We start from the raw sequence: 21,225 nt of genomic DNA on the forward strand, positions 1-21,225 counted from the left end.
GGCGACAACAGCCGCCTCGCCCCGCGCAGCCTCAGTGTCACCTTGTCGATGCTATCCATAATTGGGCATTCACATTGCACGTGGCAATGGATGCACTGTAAAAATAACGCTTTCAGAGGCACAATACAGCGCATCCTGCACTCCTAAAGAAAAACGCAATATTGAATGCAGAATGGAAAAGTGTAAACATGTAATGTCTACATGCTAGGAGGAAGCGCGGGTACACGCGCGCTAGCTCCACCCTGGTTTTCGTCTCCCTCCATGTATTTATTTTATTATTTATTTATTACATTTCTATACCGCCCAATAGCCGGAGCTCTCTGGGCGGTTCACAAAAATGAATTGGACGACCGTCTGTGACAGAGGGGCTTATGTACCCGTGGAAGGTCTCCGTACACGTGGAGGACGCCGGGGACACGGAGCAAGCTGATGCCTGCTCCCCTCCTCGCATGTAGACCTTACTCTCTTTCCAAACGCCTGCATGAGTGGACAGCTCTGGTCCGTGCACAAGGCCCAGTAAGGCTGCGATCCTATACACACTGGCTTGGGAAGTGTGTCAATGGGAAGTTAAAGTCAATGGAACTTACTCTTGAGTAGACATGCATAGGGCTGCATTGCAAAAAACAAACAGCTCCCCCCCCCCAACACCGTATTAAAATCCAAGACGGTAGCTGCATTATTTTGAATTAAAAAGGCTGAAACGGCACTCAGGTACGGATTCCGCAGGCGGTGAAGAATACTGCCCGTGGCGGAGCTCGCGCTGGCAAGGAAGCAACTGCAACCACATCCACGGTAGCGAAGGCCAGAGTAAGAGCTGGCGCCATGGCTGAAAGAGCCCCGGTCCTCCCTCTGGAGCGGGTAGGGGCGGGGCGGGGCGAGGGGGGCCGCAGTCGCCGTCTCAGGGCTATGGACCCTGCGCGCATGCGTCAGCACAGGCCAGTCAGTCATGGCCGCTCTACGGATCTTGCCTGCGCGCTGCTCGAGGGCTCTGCCGAGGCTTTTCCGCCCTTTCAGCGACAGCAGCCCCCCTCACCGCGCGCTCACGGTGCCCGAGCGCATCGAAGAGAAGCGTCGGGCAGCGCTGCTCGGGGGTGGCCAAGCCCGCATAGATGCACAGCACCGGCGGGTGGGTGAGCGAGTGGGCGAGGGAGGGAGCCCCGTTGCGTGGCAGCTGGCTACTCCCGAGCGACTCACCGTGCAGGTCCTGTATGGGGATGCTACTCATGGGTCCGCTTAACTTTATAGCCCCTCCTTCTAATAGGATTGTGTTTGAAATGGTTGCAGTGCAATCCTAGGCATGTCTACTCGAGAGTAAATTCCACTGAAACCCTCTCCAGCAACCACGTACTCCTAAAGAAAATTGGTCATCTATATTTTGGGACTGTGAGCTTAGCCCTGGTTTACTGTCTTCCTCAACCTTCTCCAACCCGGTACCTCCTTGGTGTGCTGGATTGCAACTCGCATCATTCCCAGATCACAATCCAACACATCTGAAGGGCAACAGGTTGGGTAAGGCTGGTTTATTTAATTAAGCCCACAAGAGTGAGATCGAGGAGGCAGACTGAGATCTAGTTCATCTGCTGCATCACTAGAATTGGGAGCTTCTACTTCTCGCATGCAATGTCACGAAGGGAGCCTGAGAAACCATCCTTAAAGTGCCCTTTCTCACATATTTTAAAATGATATTGGTGCATTCCTGAAGCTTCATTCAGACTTCACATTTCTTTACCAGTTTTCAGAAAGGTAAAGCAGCAATAAAATGGCCACAGACACCTAGCTTTGTGAAGTGAGAGTGCAAGGTCAAATCTGAACAGAAGCATATATTTCACAACACTCCCAGGATCTCTTTGGCTGTTCCCATTGTTATACAGAGATGTCTGCATTCATTTAATGGGCCTTTTTCTGTGTGAGGGTGAATGGGTTGATTTTAATTCGGGATTGGCAAGTTGCAATGTTGGAAGTACAAAGAAAATAAAGTATTTCTTTACACAACACAACGAAATCATGGAACTCAGTGCCACAATAATGGCTATAAAAACATATATGACTTCGATGGCTTTAAAAACATATATGGATTTTTCAAGGATATGTACGTCAATGGATATTTTGCCATGACTGTTAAATGGGATCTTGTTGTTCAGAGGCCATATGCTTTCAATTGGCTGATGTGGGGGACAGACAATGGCTGAGTTCAGTCGACACACTAATCAACTGGGGTGTGTGTGTGGGTAATAGGAACAGAATGGGAACCGTTGATTAGCGTGTCGTCCTAACTCAGTCAATGGCATGGCTATCACCATCATGCTCTGCTGCTGGCTATTTAGAGGCGTTTAACTGGCCACTGTTTGAGATGGAATAGTTATGTTGGGATTTAAAGCTAAATCATAGTTTAGTGTTATGTGCTCTCTTGTCTCCTTGCATGCTGCAGTCCGAAGCTTCTAATCATGGGTAGCAGCAAACCAAATGCTTCCAGGGTAGGATCTGCACTACTGCTTTATAATGGTTTATAATAGTATTGACAACTGTCTGGGCCCAGGATGCATTCCATATACTGTTTTCAAATTGTTTTCAAGGTGTCAAATCCTGCTTGGTGTGGATCTGGCCCAGTTTTGGGGGTTTGGATAAAATGACAAACTATAGTTTGCTACTAACTGCAATTAGAATCCTAACCCTGTTCAGACAACACGTTAAGCCACGGTGCTTAAGCATTTTGAGCTAAACATTATGGCTTAACATGTCGTATGAACCATTCCTAACCATAGTGGCTACATAACCACTGTTTAAACATGCTCACTAACCATTTGCTGCAAAAGGGTTAGCGGCCTAACCATGGCTTAACATGTGGTCTGAACAGGCCCTATGCCTAAATAACCTATTACAGTTTTCTCTAATGAAAGGCATAATACCTTTTTTGTTAGTTCATTGCTTCATTTGCTATACCTTTTGTTTCATATTTACACAGAGCTTACAACTCTTTAGCTTATAGTACATTTTCAGTGCCTGAATCAATGGAAATAATGTTTTGTTTCACTTGCTGTAGGTATTATATCATATTTATAGGTTCTGCTATAACTATGAATGGTATTGCTGCAGTAAGTTACATTGTAAATATAATTTTTGACCTATCAATTAAGACTCTTCTTTCTCAGACCAATACCAGTGCAGCTAGAAATACACTCAACTTGCAGTGGAGATAACACATTTTTTCCTTGCTGGCCCCTCCTCTAATAAGCTTCATTATGGGTCATTTACTTTCTTCCTCCATGTATATTATATAGCTCTCTGTTATTTGTTTCAAAGGGGGGAAATGTGCCAAAATAAATAAATAAATCTCTGGCTACATTATCATTACACAAGAGAGCCTTTTTTTTTTTTACAAGGGAAGGGCAAGCCAATGAAGGTATTAAGGAATTTAATTACGATATTGAGTTTGAGGAAGCTGCTTTGTGGAGTGCAAATTTATGGGTGTGTGAGTAAAATCTTAAATCGGTAGTTGTGTCTCTGTATATTTCTAATGATGCTTAGCTCTGGCTTACTATAATGATCTAAAAATTGTACCTTAATAACTATTTCCTACTCTTTAGGGAAAGTTGACAGCTAGGGAGCGCATTCTTCTCTTATTGGATCCTGACAGTTTTGTAGAATATGACATGTTTGTGGAACACAGATGTGCAGATTTTGGGATGGAGGCTGAAAAAAACAAGGTACATAATGGATTGTTATTTTGCTTACATTGTTGAGCTATTTGTCATTTGCAAATATCTAGTTGATTTAACTGCCTGAGTCTGGGATGGCTGCTGGACTGCTTTAACAGAATGACCCATTACCATCTTTTTGTTCCTACACATGGTCATCCTCAATCATTCTGTATGCAGTACTCAAAGTTAAAGAGGCTGTTTGGAAGTATGTATTTTTCCCATGCCATAGATCAGGGGTGCTACATGCAACCCCTAGTATAGCCCCTGCCACCCTTGAATTTAAACAACAACAACAATTTGTTTTGCAAACAAAATGGTGTCCACAGCTTCTATGGAGCGCCAAAAGGGTCAAAATTAGCTTGTTTGCAAGATAATTTTGACTTTATTGGCACTCTGTAGCAGCTCTGGATGCCATTTTATTATTTTCTAAAAAATATCAACTATTCCCCCCACTCCTTTTTCAGTGTCTGTAGGGGGCAAAAATGGTCCTGGGTTTCCCAAAGTTGCCCACCCAACCATAGATGATCTCTTATTTTTGTGACTCAATAATTTGGTAGGTACATTATAGTACAATTATTGGATCTAGGCTAAATGTAATCAAATAATGTTTCAAGATTAGCAAATACTTGCTTTGGTCTTTTATAAGAACTTGATTTCATTATTCAATCATGTTAGTGTTCTGAATTGTGCATTGCTTGTTCTCTTTTGCAGTACCCTGGAGATAGTGTGGTAACTGGGCAGGGAAGAATTAATGGGAGACTGGCTTATGTCTTCAGTCAGGTATTACTTTTTGTCTTTAAAACACTGAATATTTCCTTTTGAAGCCTCAGTAACGCTTTCATATCTCTTTAAATTTGTTTTTAATTTACAGTGCATTTATTATAGGGCCACTGTAGTGGCCCTATGTCAAGGGTTAGTCACCTGAATTGCATTTACCCATAATAATCTGAAATTGGGGATACTAGGTTCTATGGCTTATATTGATAAAGCAGCTCAACAGGTTGATCTGAAACTTGGTAGTGTAGGAGAGGTGGGTATGCAGATGCCCATGCCACTTTTGAAGTAGAAAGGGCAAGAAATTGTTTATTTATAGGAATTTAAAGTTTGACAAGTGCCCTCAACTGTTTTTCCCCATAGACTTATATGTTCATTTTCTAATAAAATTTCTCAATTTGTACAGTATCTTTTGGAAAACAGTTTGTTATGTATAGTATAGAAAGTGTAGTACATGCTTTGTCCCAGAAGAACTACCGGTACAACGTATTTGTAGGTTTTGAAAAAGGGTGATTTTTCACCCCATTTTAGCTTATGGAATTTGATAAATTCAAATTTGCAGATTGGGTGGGGGAATAGAATGGTATGTGAACACAGTCCTCTGGTGCAATGGCAACATCTCATGCCTTTTTTATTCTAAAGAGACACTGTTGGGAGATTCTCAGGGGACTGGAAAGTCCTGCGAGAATGAGGAAAGACCAGGAAAGAGAGAAGCAGCAGCATTCTCCCATTCCCTCAGTTTACCAGTCAGTAGTTCCTTGACAACAAACTGTCAGCAACTGAGGCCTACATTTATTTATTTATTTATTTCATTTCTGAAACAATTTCAACAAGCAGTGAAGGCCCACTTATTTCAACACCACTTCTGTGGTGTTGCTTTTTAAAATTGTTTCTGATTGCTGCTGTTATTACTCTTGACCTTGGTTTTTGCTGTTATTTTCATTTCTATACTGCTAAATAGCTGAGGCTTTCGTAAGATAATCAAATAGAATACAGCGTAAAAATGTAAACATACAAAATTTAAAACAATTTAGATAGCTAAAAACTAAGCCTGTCTAGACAATAGGCATAAATTCCCCATCATATGCCATTAAATGCCTGGGAGTAGAGGGCAGTCTTAGCCTCGTGCCGAAAAGATGACAGTATTGGCACCAGGCTGGCCTCAGTGGGGAGCTTGTTCCATAGTTGGGGGGGGTGGTGTCCCTCTCCCTTGTCAACACCTTTCGAAACTCCTTAGGAGGAGGCACTTGGAGGAAGGCCCAAGATGTCTAGTCATAGGAGTAGACCCATTTAAATTCATGGGACAAGTTTGTCATGATGAACCTAATATTTTAGTAGGTCTACTCCCAAGTATGACTAAATCTAGTTCCAACTCTTGTATTTTAATAATTGTATTGCCTTAATCATTTTATTATGTTGTTAGTCGCTGTGGGAACTTTTGTGTAAAAAGGTGAGATAAACATCTTGAAAATAAAACCATGAACAATAAAGCATATTATTTTGCTAATATTGAATTCTGTTCTGGTAGAAGCCAGCACAGCTACCTGATTATGAATTAATGTCTATATGAATTGAGGCAATGCTTTTCATGAGTGTCATCAGAAATAGTTGTCTTTTTTGTCACTGTGGATGAGAGAAAGATGAAGAATGTTGCTGAACTCCTTACTATAGTTTTTCTTAGTTTCTCTGGTTTGGCCATTTCCATTTCTGGCATCAAAAGTACTGCTCTCATATCTTCTGGAGAACCCGAATTGCTTGTAGGGCTGTTTTATACTAATGTAAGTTATTAGTATACTTGTGCTCTAGAAACGTGCATTTGGCAAATGAGAGAGAGTCCGGTGGGGACAGTGTGCACAGGCGTGCATGGGAGCCCCCTTTCCTGGAAGTAATGGCTTGGTGAGCTGAAGAGCATGTATGCCTGTGTGTATACACTGAATGTGTTGTCTGTGTGTAGCAAGGGCAGGGGTAGAGATGTGAAGGCCTGGAAAAAACACGGGAAAAAATAGGAAAAAAACTGGATTTTGTTTTTTGTTTTTTTCTAAGCCTTTTTTGGGTTTTTTCTGACAAATTGGGGAAAAAATGAAGAAAAATGGATTATGGGATGTTTTATTTTAGCATGATGAATAAAATGTTTAAGACGAGGTGTTCAGATTTTTGCTTCTCTAAATGATTTCTAAAAACTATGTACAGTATTAGATTATTACAATTTCTGTGCAGTGAGGACAAGCAAGTCCTAGGTTGCAAATTGAGACTACAACTCTCAAATGCAAGAGCAAGATGCATTTCTGCCTCTAGGGGGCAGCACTGCCACTGAAGCAGAGACTGAAACTGATAGTGATAGCTATAGCTCAGGAAATGAGTCTGATTAAATTTCATGCATATTCATTGAATCTTGGTTCCTTCTTTTTCTCTGTTCTTTTTATGGGAATGAGTGCTTTATGTCCGCTTGACACTGTGGAGGACTAGCGGAGACATAAATAATTTTCTTTGTTTCTAATGTTGATGGTTTCCTCTGTTGTTTTTTTAAATAATTTTTTGCCTGCTTCTCATAAACTGGCAAAACCAAAGAGGTTCCTTACAGTTCAGGTATTCCTAACAGTTCAGGAGCTTGTAGCTCCATTTGTTACCAAAAAGGTATTTATTTTTATATTTTTTAAAAAAAGTAAATTCAGTTCATAATAATTGTTTGAATACACTGTACTTTTAATATACCAAATGTAATAATTTTATGCCAAACCAACTTGGACATAACTACATTTTATGTTCCTAAAGTAACAAAGTGACTTTCAATCTGTAAAAAGTGCTAATATTGCATTATTTCAATTTTTCTGAAAATTTCCATTCCCCCCCCCCCCCAAAAAAAAACACTGAAAAAAACCCGGTTTTTTTCTATGATTCAAAATTTCTGGAAATTTTACATCTCTAGGGGGACAGAGTTGAACAAGACTCTTTGAACTCCGTGCATGCATGGGCAGCTCTGCCCCTGTAGGGATGAAGCGTTCTCCTGGTCTTAAGGGCAAAGTCTTTTGTTTGAGGGCTGTCTGAGTAATAAATGAACTGGGGAGCAGAAGGCCTGTTTCCCTCCAAGTTGATTGACAAGCATGGAACAAGTATCTGAACCTATTCTTTGGCATAGGAGGTTATTTGATCTTGCAACATTTACTTCTTTAGGACTTCACTGTGTTTGGAGGCAGTTTATCTGGCGCTCACGCTCAAAAGGTCTGCAAGGTAAGCATTGTAGAAAGCAATCATTACAAAACTATCAGTGCAGGGAGCTTGCAGAATACTGTGACGGAGTGTTTGTCATATAGTTCAGAGGTACATCCTGGTTCAAATTAGTGCTTGCTGCATGAAAATTACCAGATACAAAAGAAGGCAGGGCATACAAATGACACCTGCTGAAATTCCCTTTTCTATAAAGCAGTTAAAGATACAGGATCCCTGTCCTCTTTTCCATATGGTCACCCTACCTGGATAAATTCTGATTAAAAATACAAGTTCCCTATCTTACCTAAATAGTCTGTCAGTCTTTCTGTAAGCTACATAGGCTACTTTATGAGCTTAAGCCTGTGGCAGTATTATTGGCTAATTGTGAGTTTATGTTCACCAGATCATGGATCAGGCTGCAATGGTTGGTGCTCCTGTGATTGGACTGAATGACTCAGGAGGGGCCCGTATCCAAGAAGGAGTAGAGTCACTTGCTGGCTATGCTGATATTTTTTTGGTAAGAAGCTTGTGAAGTAAGCCGTGTGACCCTTGGCCATGCAAGTATGAAGTGTAATTAAAACTAAATAGCGCAGGAGCAGTTTAATTATTTTGCAAAATCCATAGCATGAGTGCTATGAAGTTTCCTTTCCTGCTACTTCTAGGTGTTGTGTAAAGGTCTTATCTTGTAAACTGCTTTGGGATTTACAAAGCAAAGCGGTATAGAAATTATCTGAAATAAATAAAAAGGTTGACATGGGGAGATGCTGTTATCCTGATGCAAAGACAGAATTCACATTTCTTTTGCCATACTCCCCCCCCCCCACACACACCCTGACTTTCATGAGATGTCACTATGGTATTTCTACATGTTGCTACTGGAAGACAGCTTCTGAAATAAGTACTTCCTTTAAGAGACTGACCTAGTTTGCACATAACAACAACCCAGAGTATGGGTTGAATAATAGATTGTTGTTACATACGAATCCTGCACTATAGTTTAACTATGGGTTGTTAACTGTGAGCAACTCAGAGTTCACAACAAACCATGGGTTCTCTTCCTAGGTTATTCATGGTTAACAGCCCATAGTTAAACTATAGTGCAGGGTTTGCATGTAATGAAACAACCCATGATTCAATGACAACCTATACACAACCTGTACTCTGGGTTATCATTACTTGTGAACCAGGCCATTATTCCTTTTGCAAGGATATCTTGATAGCAGTTCCACCATACCAGTTTTGTTGATCATGTTATCCACTCCCCTGGCTGCTGCCCAAGTGTTTTAGTAGCATCTGTTGAATGTCGCTAGATAATGCTGCTTATATTCAGTGCCTCGTTTTAGCCCTCTCCCTGCCCTACAGCTGTGCTCCTGGCAAGCAGAGAGCTGCTGTAGCCATCACTACTTACATATCCTCCAGGCAAAAAACTGATTTTTTAAAATCCAGTTTATCCAATGAATATCTTTTTATCTCCTTGCTGGGAGCACAACCCTGAGGCAAAAAGAGGGCTGGAAAAAGCATCTTCATCTGTGTCTCTTTGTACCAGCTGTCAGAAGCATCAGCTGTTACAGACACGTGGAGGATTCAGTACATGGGGGCCCTCATTTAGAGGCTGCTTCATGAATTGCATCCTAGGCTTGGATACTTAATTCTCTGACAAGGCCTCTGTCTTATGCTTTCCCCCCCTTTTCTGATGCATGGGATTTTGAAGAAATCTGAATACTTTGGTGAAAAAGGGGATGGGAATTTGGGATCCTGGTTAGCAGCCAAAAACTATTGCAGATCAAATTTTATTTTCATAGGCTTATATATTTCTACAACATGCACACTCCATCTGATATGTAATAATATAATTTAAAAGTTTAACATAGACTAAGATATGTGGTACTTTCTGCAATAACAATAGTTTGGGAGCTTTGGTTGGAAAAGGCATAAAATATGTGAATTTTGTTTCCTTTTTCAGAGAAATGTGTTATGTTCTGGGGTAGTACCACAAATTTCTCTTATCATGGGTCCTTGTGCAGGGGGTGCTGTCTATTCCCCTGCTTTAACAGATTTTACATTCATGGTAAAGGTAAGAATGTAGCATAAGTTGTCTTTGATTGTAATCATAAACTTACATACCAGGGAGCAAATCTCTTTGAACTCAGTGACCTGGTTTGCACATAACACTAACCCATGAATAGGTTAACCCATGATAGGTTGTTCTACCCAGGATTTGCCTGGCAGGATTTGTCTATGGCTGTTTTCTCAATCCTGGGCTGTTTGTTTCCCTCCTTCTTTGCCCGTTCCCTCCCTGTATCCAAAATACCTTTGTAGGGCTGTAGTACTGGCATGTAGAGTGGCTACTTTTTCTTTTTTACCATCTTGCTTGCTGCCCTGTAGCCTGGTGAAACAACCCACATTTCTGGATTCACATGTAAGAACAATGCATGGTTTAAACAACCCAATGTTCACAACCCAGCAACAAACCATGGGGTTCTTTCTGGGTTATTTGTGATTAACAAAGCATAGTTAGTTAGTGTGGCTTGGTTTGCATATTACAACAACCTAGAATCCAACAACCCATTTCATGGGTTAGTGTTATGTGTGCAGCTAGCCAGTGAGACTTATGTCTGAGTAAACATGCATTGGATTGTGCTGTTAAAAGTTTTATGTACAATTAGGACCTGGAAATATTCTGGTGGATAGCATTGATTGGGGTGGGGTGCAGGGAGAGGAATCTGCTTTAACAGCCCTGAATTAAGGGAAAATACAGTGTTTTCACCGTCCTGGTATTTGAAGCAGTAATTGTCAGCTGTAATTTGAAGCTGCAATTATCAGCTATTCAGCTTCACATCTTCTAGTTGTGCCATATCTTAAATTGCTGTTGAGGCAATTGACTTCAAGCAGGTCTTGTTTGGAATTAAAGTATTGGGAGACGATGTCGGAACAGGGATATTCAATACCACCATAAATGTATTGTATTGTATGCTTGTTCCAGAGATTTAGGGATGCAGATGATTCATTTGGAATCCCATGATCTTTTAAATTGGAGGGAATTCCAACTAAATGTGTTATTGGTTCCAATCAAAATAAATTAGAAATTTGTACAGTCTTCTGTCTTCCTATTTTGCAAATATGTAAGGATGGAGAATGCAAACAGTTGAAATGTTGGGTCTTGTACCTCATACTTTGCAGTTTGTTTGCATTTTATATTTATTTGATTATTCAGGACACATCCTATTTATTCATAACTGGCCCTGATGTAGTCAAATCAGTTACCAATGAAGATGTTACTCAGGAGCAACTTGGGGGTGCAAAGACACACACTGCAGTATCAGGTCAGAAATGGCTAAATTGTTGAATTAATGCGTGCTCGTTTGCAGTTTCATTACGAAATGACTGGAAAATAGGAAGTACATTGTAATCTGCTCATATACAATCTATACCACAGTTTAGTGGTTTGGGGTTTGTTTTTTTACTGAAATTTCATATTGTAAAGGGTGAAAGAGGACTGCTATTAGAAGCTATGAGCATGGGTGCAAGAGAGCTTAAGAGGTTGGAACTACAATCCCCTCCTCATTACGGGAATCTACCTTACAAACATATGAAGAGGTTTTTCCACATTGCCAAAGAATGCATGTGGGACATGTGATCGCAATCCTATACTCGCTTACCTGGGAGTAAGTTCCAATGAATTCCATGGGACTTACTACCAAGTAGGTAAGGATCACACTGTTAGGTTTGTTCTTTGAGATATTGATCCCTTTGTTGGATCTTGATAAGATCCACTAGCAGTAGATTCTTTGCTATGTCAAGTTTGTTTGTTTGTTTTCCCTCATAGGTGTTGCACACTGTGCTTTTGAGAATGACATAGATGCTTTGCTCAATCTTAGAGAGTTTTTTAATTACTTACCTCTTAGCAACAAGGATCCAGCTCCTATCAGAGAATGTCATGATCCTAGGTCAGTATATATTTTTAAATAATAAATGTTCATAGAATCAAGTGTGCCACAGAGGTCATCTGGTCAGCCCTCTGCAGAGTTAAGATTTCCTAGACTACTATTCTGGAAAAAAGACTGTCTCTTTAAATTGAAATTCCTGAGCAGTTTTAATTGTTCTTGGACAGGTTTGCAATTATAGGGAGTCCTTTCATGTGTTATAAGGCAGTTATTCCTCCAAAGAAATGTCTGCTGTAAGTCTGAAGAGTAGAAAACCAAAATTCTCCTTTGATAGTAGTGGAAATGCATGTTGGCACTCAGCGGATGGACCAAACCTTGCTATCTTTTCTTCTTCATTATGGCCAGGACTAGTTGGCTCTTTGGTTGCTTTTGCTGGTTGACGAGGGAAGATGGCTATTTTTTTCCAGGTAACATCTGAAAATAAGAACAACCAGCTGAAGATTTGGGGGTCTTTCTGGGCTTCAAATGTAAAGTATTAAATAAAATATGGAGCAGTGTCCTACTCTGCCCGCAGACCAGCAGGACCCACTGTTAGTGCAACAGGGAGATAGCAGTTCTTAAAGCAAGCAGAAATGAGTAGAAACACTAGATTCCAAAATGGGGCAGGTCAGCAGAGCTTACAGAAATGAGTTCCACTGACCTGTGTTCATCCGGAAGTGAGTGTTCACACTGGTTACGTGGTTACTTTAGGCAGCACTAACAACCTGTTGCATTAGCAGTGGGTCTTGCTGGTGTAATGGAATAGCAGCAGAATTGGGTATTGCCAAATATTTCCCTCATCTCTTCCTCAGACAGCAGATTCAACTGTCTGGAATTCAGTCAAATTTGTCTTGGTTGTGGCCATGCCTCACTGGAGTAATTTTCTCATATGAACGATATGGTGTAAGTTACTTGCTTTTGATTCCATTTGTTTAAAGCGACCGGTTGGTTCCCGAGTTGGATACAATTGTCCCGATGGAATCTACTAAAGCTTATGACATGGTGGATATTGTACATTCGGTAAGCTCTGTGCACCAGCATGTAATGGGGTACATTTATTTATTTGTTAGATTTGTATGCCACTTAAGCAAATGCGCTTGGGGCAGTTTACAATCATAAAACCAAACAACAAAATGACCACAAATAAACTAAAAATACAGTAATAGAAATATCAGAATAATACAATTCCTTTCCCTTCCAGATTCTCCTGCCCTTTCCTTTCCTTTCCAGATCTCCAAGATAAGTTCACACAGATTGTCCCAAAACTGTGTTTTCCCTCTGCCACCCACTCAAATCTCTTCTCTGAAGTCCATTTTTTCTCTCTGACCCCAACCCTCCCCCCCAACCGCCCAAGAAAATCCTTCTTTCTGACTGAAGCACCTCTCAAAGTTTCCTTTTCTTGGTGTAGCTTGGAACATTCACTCTAGCAAAGATTAAAAATATCTGCTCTGGCTGACGTGCAGGTGCTGACCATGCTTCTACTAGCAGTACATTAAGATGCACTTTTTCTGATAGTCTTTTATGATTTTGCTAATTCGTTAGTTAGAAGAAAGTGCTCATGTTGCAGAACCATAGATTTAACATATTCTCAGATGAGTAGTCCATAATGTTCTTTAAATGGGTGAAATGAAAGCAGATTAGAGCTGGATTAATACATTATGGGATAATAAACTAAATGGTAACTTCAGGAATATTAAAATTGCGCTCATTATATTTTTGGCTGTGGTACGGTGTGAAAACATTGTTAACAAGACTTCTGAGAGAAGTATATTGAAAAGGATTTTTTAAAAAAACTATTTCAGGTATCTTAAATGTTTAATCTGCTTTGTGTGATGCAGTGTCCATAGCTGTGAGTATATATTTCATCACTTTGAATCTAATTTGTGCAGATTGTTGATGAGAGAGAATTCTTTGAGATCATGCCCTCCTATGCCAGAAACATAATAATTGGGTTTGCCAGAATGAATGGAAGAACTGTTGGAATAGTTGGGAACCAGCCCAAAGTAGCATCAGGTAAGAGGAAGAAGATGGCAGCTGCTGAGAACCTGCATATCTGAGAAATAAGGTTGGAAAACTTCTAGTTGTGCTTATGAATGTGTTTTACATTCGTTGGTGAAGGAGCTGAGTGTATTCCCAGTTTTTTTTCTCAAAGTTTTCCCCTTTAAGATGTTTGTTGATTAATTCTTGTTTGTTGCTCTTAAGATGTGAGGATGGCTTTATATCCATGTGCTGTTTATGCTTTATAAGTCCTCTTGGCTAGCTTCCAAAGAACCATGAAATTAGATTCGTTTCTTGATACAAATAAGCGGTGTGTTAAATGCAAGGGGCAGACAGATCGCAGAGCTTTCTGTATAAATGTGTGGAATCCGTTGCTCTTCCCTGCATTTCCTTATGTCCACCTAAACATTGGGTCATTTTTCACTAGTAGCAAAGTGTTTGTTTTCAGAGACCAAACGGTGACATATAATTCCTGTAAGAGCATGTTTTATGTTGATAACCATGGCCAGCTGACGATGTCAACACTTCATTATTACTGAAAGATTTCTAGGACTAGCCCTGCAATTATACCAAGACCAAGACTTCAGACATGACCTCTTAGCTGAAATATCTAGAAGTGGTTGTGGTAACGAATATAAAAGATGTGGTTCTTGTGGTTTTTTATTTACGTATTTAACCTTTGAAGATAAATTATTGGAGTGTTCTATAGTGTGTGTCATTGTGAAGGAAGATGGAATTTAGCTGCCATATTGATGTTACTTTTAATGATTTCTTCTGGAGAATCCTTATGTTAAATGTAAGTAACATATGGAACTAAAGTATAGTCAGAAAGCTGATACCTATGATAATAGCAAGGGTTGATGTTCCAATATATATTTATAAAGATAGGATAAAATAAAAATTGTTCAGTATTTGTTACTAAGATAGAGAATGATCATTTGCACATTGTATTTAAAATGCTTCCAATGATGTGTATTAGTGAGGGAGAACTGGTGCATTGATAACTGTGTAGTGGTATTTTTAAATGGCCTGGAAAGTCTTGTAACAGTATTGTCTACTTTTTCTGGAAACTAGGCTGTTTGGACATAAACTCCTCTGTGAAGGGAGCCCGTTTTGTTCGTTTCTGTGATGCTTTCAATATCCCTCTGATAACATTTGTAGATGTTCCTGGATTTTTACCAGGTAGGTTCTTCTGCACTCACATTTGAAATGATGGACATAACTGAGTGGAGGATATTTAACTTGATTCCTCTTACATTTTTAATTCCTGTACCTCATCTTGAGTATTGTGTCCAGTTCTGGGCACCACACTTCAAGAAGGATGCAGACAAGCTGGAAGGGGTTCAGAGGAGGGCAACCAGGATGATCTGGAAACAAAGCCCTATGAGGATAGATAGAAAGAATTGGGCATGTTTAGCCTTGAGAAGAGAAGACTGAGGGGAGACATGATAGCACTCTTCAAATACTTGCAAGGTTGTCACACAGAGGAGGGCCAGGATCTCTTCTCGATCATCCCAGAGTACAGGACAAGGAATCATGGGCTCATATTACAGGAAGCCAGAATCCAGCTGGACATCAGGAAAAACTTACTGACTGTTAGAGCAGTATGACAATGGAACCAATTACCTAGGGAGGTCGTGGCCTCTCCCACACTAGAGGCATTCAAGAGGCAGCTGGGATGCTTTACACATTAGAAAGTATTTGTTGATCTATATATTTCTGTTACAGCTGTACAGGTGGAGCTCTGTTTCTCCTAACAAATGCTGTGCGTGCAACTTTCATTGCATTGGCCTATATTAAGTAAGGCAGCACTATAGAGACAGTGGGCAAGTAGGGATGATACACAACTCATCTTATGAATAAGCTATTCACTGGCCCCATTCAGAAGACACCTTGAACCATGGCTTTAACCATGGTGGTTAAGCCAGTAAGCCAGGCTGTGTTCAGAAGACACCTTAAACCACAGCTTTAACCATGGTGAATAAGGCAAAAAGCCTTATTCACCATGGTTAAAGTCATGGTTTAAGGTGTCTTCTGAACACAGCCTGGCTTTCTGGCTTAACCACCATTGTTAAAGCCATAGTTTAAGGTGTCTTCTGAACTGTGGGTTATTTTTTTGGAACAGCCCAGTGCCCAACAGATGATTGGGCTCACTATGGGTTGTTCTCACCCTTGGTCCTCCACCCAGCATCCCAGGGTCCTACGTGGTAGAACCTGTCCTGTCTGCCCATCCTGTCCCCTTCCTGGCTCCGATTATGACCCTGTTTTCATTCTCTGGCTTTTTTCCCCCAGCCCCAAACTTTGTGCAAATGGGGCTGTAGTATATATTTGGTCCCAGGAATTTGCACAAATATGTAATTTTTTTTAAAAAAATTGGGGGTCTTTTGGAGTTGTGCAAGTGCACACTTATGTGTGTCAAAAATATATATTCAGGCCTTCTCAGTGCCCTTGTATGTTTCAACTGGTAAAGGGAGGAAATGCAGTATGAAACATCCAAAGAAATGCTCAGAATGAGACTGCGTCTGGGCTATTTTTACAGCCATTGACAGTAATATGTCAAGGGAACAAGATTGTCCATTTAGTGAAAGTGCGATCATAATCAGTGCTGGTTATATAGCTTTTCTTATATTAAATACCCACTCCTCAAGGCAGTAAGTTTCCTATAAGAATGTTTTATTGGTTCCTGTTGTTTCTAGGGACAGCCCAGGAATATGGAGGGATTATTCGCCATGGTGCAAAACTGCTCTTTGCTTTTGCAGAAGCAACAGTGCCAAAAATCACTATTATCACAAGGAAGGTGAAGTAAAATTGTATTTTATAGCTATTAGTTATCATGCACTGCTGAGAATGTGTGGAGGTTTGTCTATCAACAAAGCTATATGGCACTGGTGCTTCCAAGTTCTGCCAGTCCTTGGTTTTTTTGGTCTTCTCATAACTTCTCCATATTTTTACCTCTGGACCTGGTTTTGCATTCTCTATTTCATCACTGGTGCTTAATTTTTTTCTAGATACCTCACAATCAAGCCTGTTTTTTTAAAAATAAATAAATAAATGCTGTCTTCACAGTTACTTCTATCCTAATGACATGTTATCTAGAAAATTACAAGCATATTTTAAGTTAAAGCTCTTTCTGCCAGTAACTAAACCTTAGGAAAAGCATTTCAACCTTTTAAAATGGAGTGTGTGTGGAAACGTGTAAAAGCCTGGAAGACACCTTAAACCACAGCTTTAACCACGTTGAATAAAGCAAAAAGCCATATTCACTGTGGCTAAAGCTGTGGTTTAAGGTGTCTTCTGAACACAGCCTGGCTTTCTGGCTTAACCACCGTGGTTAAAGCCATAGTTTAAGGTGTCTTCTGAATGGGCCCAATGAGTGGTTGGGGCCAGGGGGAGCCCAGCCACTTGGGTAAACTGGGCGGGCCAGATTGGGACCATGAAAAAGCCAGATTGGGCCGCTGGGCTTGAGGCTCTGCATGCCTGGGCTCTGCAGTATCTGCCGCTCGTACTCTCTTCTTTCTCACCACCCCGTTGGAAGGCAAGTAGATTTTCCACTGACTTTCAGGGTGTTTACATGGGAGTAGGAAGACCATTGGCTAAGCTCCCAGTTTCCACTCGCCATCCTTCCTTTCCTCTGTGAGTCATTTGGTAAAGCATAAACCCAGTGGTCTAGAGGGCATGAAGGAGAAAAACTGATCCTGGAAGGTGTAAACAGGAATTCAGACCAGTCCAAGTAAGTAAAGTTTATTAAGTTAAGCATAAAATCGGGTTAGTAACAGAAAGCAGCAAGTAAGCATGATAAAATAAGAAAACAAAACCTGAGACAAGAACACTGTCTCATACCTTCCATATATGCTGAGAAGTCTAGGAGAGTAACTAAGACTTACAGCAGAATCTCTGTGGCAATCAATGAAGTATCTTGTGCTGGCTCAAGTTTGAAAAGAAGAAGAACTCAAATTTGAGATTATGCCCGATGTTATGCTGTTTGATAAGGGTGTTCTTGATTGACAATTGCCCTCCCCCTGACACAGTGGGCACAGGTCCATGTATGCAAAAAGTGCCCAAAGAAATGTATTGTCAGTTCCAGAATTTACCTTATGAAGGTAAAAAGAGGCAAGGATGTGGCTAACCCTTTCCTGTCAGAAACTGACGTGTGTTTGGGGATGTTGGATGAGATGTGACTGGAAGGTTTGCACCAGATGGGCCACTATAGGGAAGGTTTAAAAATGCCAGCCATGTCCGGTGTAGGCCTCTTGTGAACTGGGTACAAAGCAGAGGTTCAGCCTATGCCACAAATGTTACACCATAGTGTTGATCTCACACGCGCAACAAAATACCCATTTCCCAAAAGGAAAATTGATGTTCAAAGAAACAGACATTGCTCACACACAAAAAAGGATAGAAATGCATACACCCAACAACAAAATCCAGCCATGAAAGTGGAGCAAAGAAAGGTGAATGATGATTCCTAACAAGGCGCCCCCTTTCATAACATTTAATATTTATAATTCTCCTAGCATAGAAACACATGGGGCTGCATTAGTTGATACTGTTGTTTTATTTCTTGTTCTAGGCTTATGGTGGGGCCTATGATGTGATGAGTTCAAAGCATCTAAGAGGAGATGCAAATTATGCCTGGCCAACAGCAGAAGTAGCAGTGATGGGTGCCAAGGTAATTCAAAGCAGCTTTTCCTCTGGTCCCCCAGTTACTGCCACTGCATCGTTTCTTTCCATTTTGTTCCCATTTTCACCCAGTTTGTAAATTGATTTAGATTATGAGCCTAATTCACATTCCAAAGGACTTCAGAAAAAATAATTTTATTAATTTCATATTCTTGTACTTTCCTAGGGAGCTGTCCAGATAATTTTCAGAGGCAAGGGGGCGCATGCAGAAGCAGAATATGTGGAAAAGTTTGCAAATCCTTTCCCTGCAGCAACCAGAGGTATGGTAGCTTTGAGAATTTCTTTTATTGAAATGTTTTCAAATTCACATTTCAAGTTCTTCAGTGATTTCAAGACTTTTTCTCCTTTGGCATTGTATTTTGGTGGATAAGAGGATATTGTTTATATTGTGTTTGGACAATCATTTCTAGGCTTAATTAAGACGCCAAGGCACTGTCTATTTAGAGAAGTTGTTCAAAAAAACACTCTTTTTTCCAAGTTTTAGCTGCATTCTTTCTCTGTGTTGGCCCTTAAGCATTGGAATTATGAGGCTGATACCATCTGTACAAAGATTAAGTATTGGTACATGGTTAAAACATAAGTAGACCTGAGCTTCTTTGTGGTCACTGTGACGCACAAATATGGGTTTTGTGCCTGTGCAGAACAGTAATTTGGAACTTTCTAGATCTAAACAAAGCTTTAGGTGGGAGTCCCTTCTACCTCCTCTCTGTTCCTTTTTGTCCACTGCATTGACCAGCAGCATTTGGAACATTCTCTCACCTCACAGCAATAAAATCTTTTAAAAATGTGTCCCATTCTGGGATGCTGAACAGAGTTCTTCTAATTCTTTCCCTCTTTCTTCTTTTCCTATCTTCTCTGTTTTCCTTCATTTTTCTTCATTGTCCTTTCAAGGTGCAAAACCTCCAAGGCCTTCTTCAAAAATTGTACTTTCTGTGGCAAGGAGATGCCGTTGACCAATGGACACACCCCAACTACCTTCTCTGCCTTGCACAGGGTGGACTACTGTATCCACTGCCAGGTCTTTGCAAAGCAGACCAGGAGAACCCAGAACCAGCTCTGTTATGGGAACAAGCCCTCAAGGCAGTAGATACAGCTGCACTGAACCCAGCCTCTGCATACTTCATAGAATCGTAGAGTTGGAAGGGGCCTATAAAGCCTCTTGAGTGCCTCTAGTGTGAGAGAGACCACTACCTTCCTAGGTAATTGGTTCCTCTGCTCTTAAGAGTCAGGAAGTTTTTCTTGATGTCCAGCCTTCCTGTAACTTGAGACCATTATTCCGTGTCCTGCACTTTCTGGGATGATCAAGAAGAGATCCTGGCCCTCCTCTGTGTGACAACTTTTCAAGTATTTGAAGAGTGCTATCATGTCTCCCCTCAGCCTTCTCTTCTCAAGGCTAAACATGCCCAGTTCTTCTGTCTCTCCTTATAGGGCTTTGTTTCCAGACCCCTTGGAATCAATTTGCTAGAAGCCAGCTCTGGCTCTTTCTCAGCTTCTTCCAGCACACATTATTATGGAAAATGCTTCAGGCCAGTATCAGTCCTTGCTATACCGAGAACTCAGAAATGGCCCTTCAGTTCCAACAGTTAAAGACTAAACTAGTCAAACACACCAACTTCTGAAATAAATGCCCCACTAACCAACAGGCTGCAAATACAATATAATATAATACATTATATTAAAATCTACTTAACAGGGTTTGTGGATGACATCATCCAACCATCTTCTACTCGACTTCGCATCTGCCGTGACTTGGAAGTGCTGGCCAGCAAAAGGCAATCCAACCCCTGGAAGAAGCACGCCAACATTCCACTCTGATTTTGCTTTAAGGGAAAGCAATGATAAAATATAGGGAAAATCAGTGGAAACCAGGTATGCCTGTTGATTCAAATCCTCTGAAGTATGTGGAAGTTCTCATGATATCCTGTAATTTCAACCATCCAAGACTGAATTCAAGATCATTCACAAATGTTAAAACAGGTATATTGCAACAGAAGCAGCACAGAATGTGGAAATAAAACATTTTGATTACTTTACACAAGATGTATGATTGTGGTTAGGTTATTTAGGAGTGATTATTTTTCTAACTATGCAAAACTAGAATATATGAGTTGTAATGGAGATAAATCATGAACACTGTAGTCATCACATGGCTTTCAAGATTTGCTGATACAGCTGTTATTCAGCATAAACCTCTGATTTGTGTCTGATTTTGTTAGGTGGCTGATCAGGGCCTCCTTCCCACCCTTTTAGGACAGTTCCCACCTCTCTGGAAGGCTGGTGAGGGAGATCCTCCTTTGTACCTGTGTACTCTGGCTGAGATCCTTCCATGGCAGATGGAACCATGATGGATTCCTACCAGATGTCTGCCATCTGAAGCCACAGAAGATAGGCTGTTTTGTCAGTTGAATTTTTGCAACGTCAGGTTTATTTCATTACACTCTTGTAAACACAGCCCTCTATTTGGAAAACATTTTTGAAGTTTCTAAATATAAAGTTTGTGCCCAGAACATGCAGAATGTGTGCTAAATAAGTTGACATCTGAAAAAAAAATTAGTTACGATTGCCTTCTTTTTACTTGTAAAAAAAGTTGTCTTCACCCAATTAGTAATATGCAGACTTGCTGCTTATAGAATAAGGTTGGCTTGCATAGCTCATTTTGTAATGCTAAGGAAGACAAATATTATGTACTGTATTACTAAAATCTTCCATCTTATTGAAAAATATTTTGTTGCAGTATATAAAACAGAGCATTTGGAGAATTTTATTCTCCTGTGTAGTACTGAGAAGGGTGATTTCATTATTACATTAAATCTGTAAATTTGTTAGCACTGCAGGCGTGGTTTAAAAAAAACAACTTCGGGAACTTCTAAATAGCAGCAAGTAGGTAAGAACTGACGTACATAACCGGCATATTCATAAAGATTTGTTCAAAATACCATGGAGAA

The 21,225-nt window shown here is 40.5% G+C and overlaps 1 protein-coding gene across 1 annotated transcript; it reads left to right on the top strand.

Annotated features, from left to right (window-relative positions):
• The first annotated feature begins 946 nt into the window (after positions 1-946).
• On the top strand, positions 947-20,320 carry PCCB (propionyl-CoA carboxylase subunit beta). The gene is made up of 15 exons (XM_063132360.1): positions 947-1,126; positions 3,585-3,704; positions 4,410-4,478; positions 7,644-7,700; positions 8,083-8,196; positions 9,643-9,753; positions 10,894-11,002; positions 11,506-11,626; positions 12,541-12,622; positions 13,492-13,615; positions 14,675-14,782; positions 16,297-16,397; positions 18,171-18,269; positions 18,447-18,540; positions 19,974-20,320. Exons 1-15 carry the CDS (start codon positions 947-949, stop codon positions 20,093-20,095), a joined length of 1,611 nt encoding a protein of 536 aa, XP_062988430.1. The 3' UTR covers positions 20,096-20,320.
• The last annotated feature ends 905 nt before the right edge of the window (positions 20,321-21,225 follow it).

This window comes from Elgaria multicarinata, chromosome 8 (assembly GCF_023053635.1).
Source record: "Elgaria multicarinata webbii isolate HBS135686 ecotype San Diego chromosome 8, rElgMul1.1.pri, whole genome shotgun sequence".
Classification (NCBI taxonomy): Eukaryota; Metazoa; Chordata; class Lepidosauria; order Squamata; family Anguidae; genus Elgaria; species Elgaria multicarinata.

What these genes read in the sequence shown, in the direction of transcription:
- PCCB (XM_063132360.1), top strand. Translation starts at nt 947, where the DNA reads ATGGCCGCTCTACGGATCTTGCCTGCGCGCTGCTCGAGGGCTCTGCCG. An exon ending in AGAGAATGTCATGATCCTAG is followed by an intron (nt 11,627 to 12,540) that starts GTCAGTATATAT and finishes ATTTGTTTAAAG; the next exon opens with CGACCGGTTGGTTCCCGAGT. An exon ending in TCACTATTATCACAAGGAAG is followed by an intron (nt 16,398 to 18,170) that starts GTGAAGTAAAAT and finishes TTCTTGTTCTAG; the next exon opens with GCTTATGGTGGGGCCTATGA.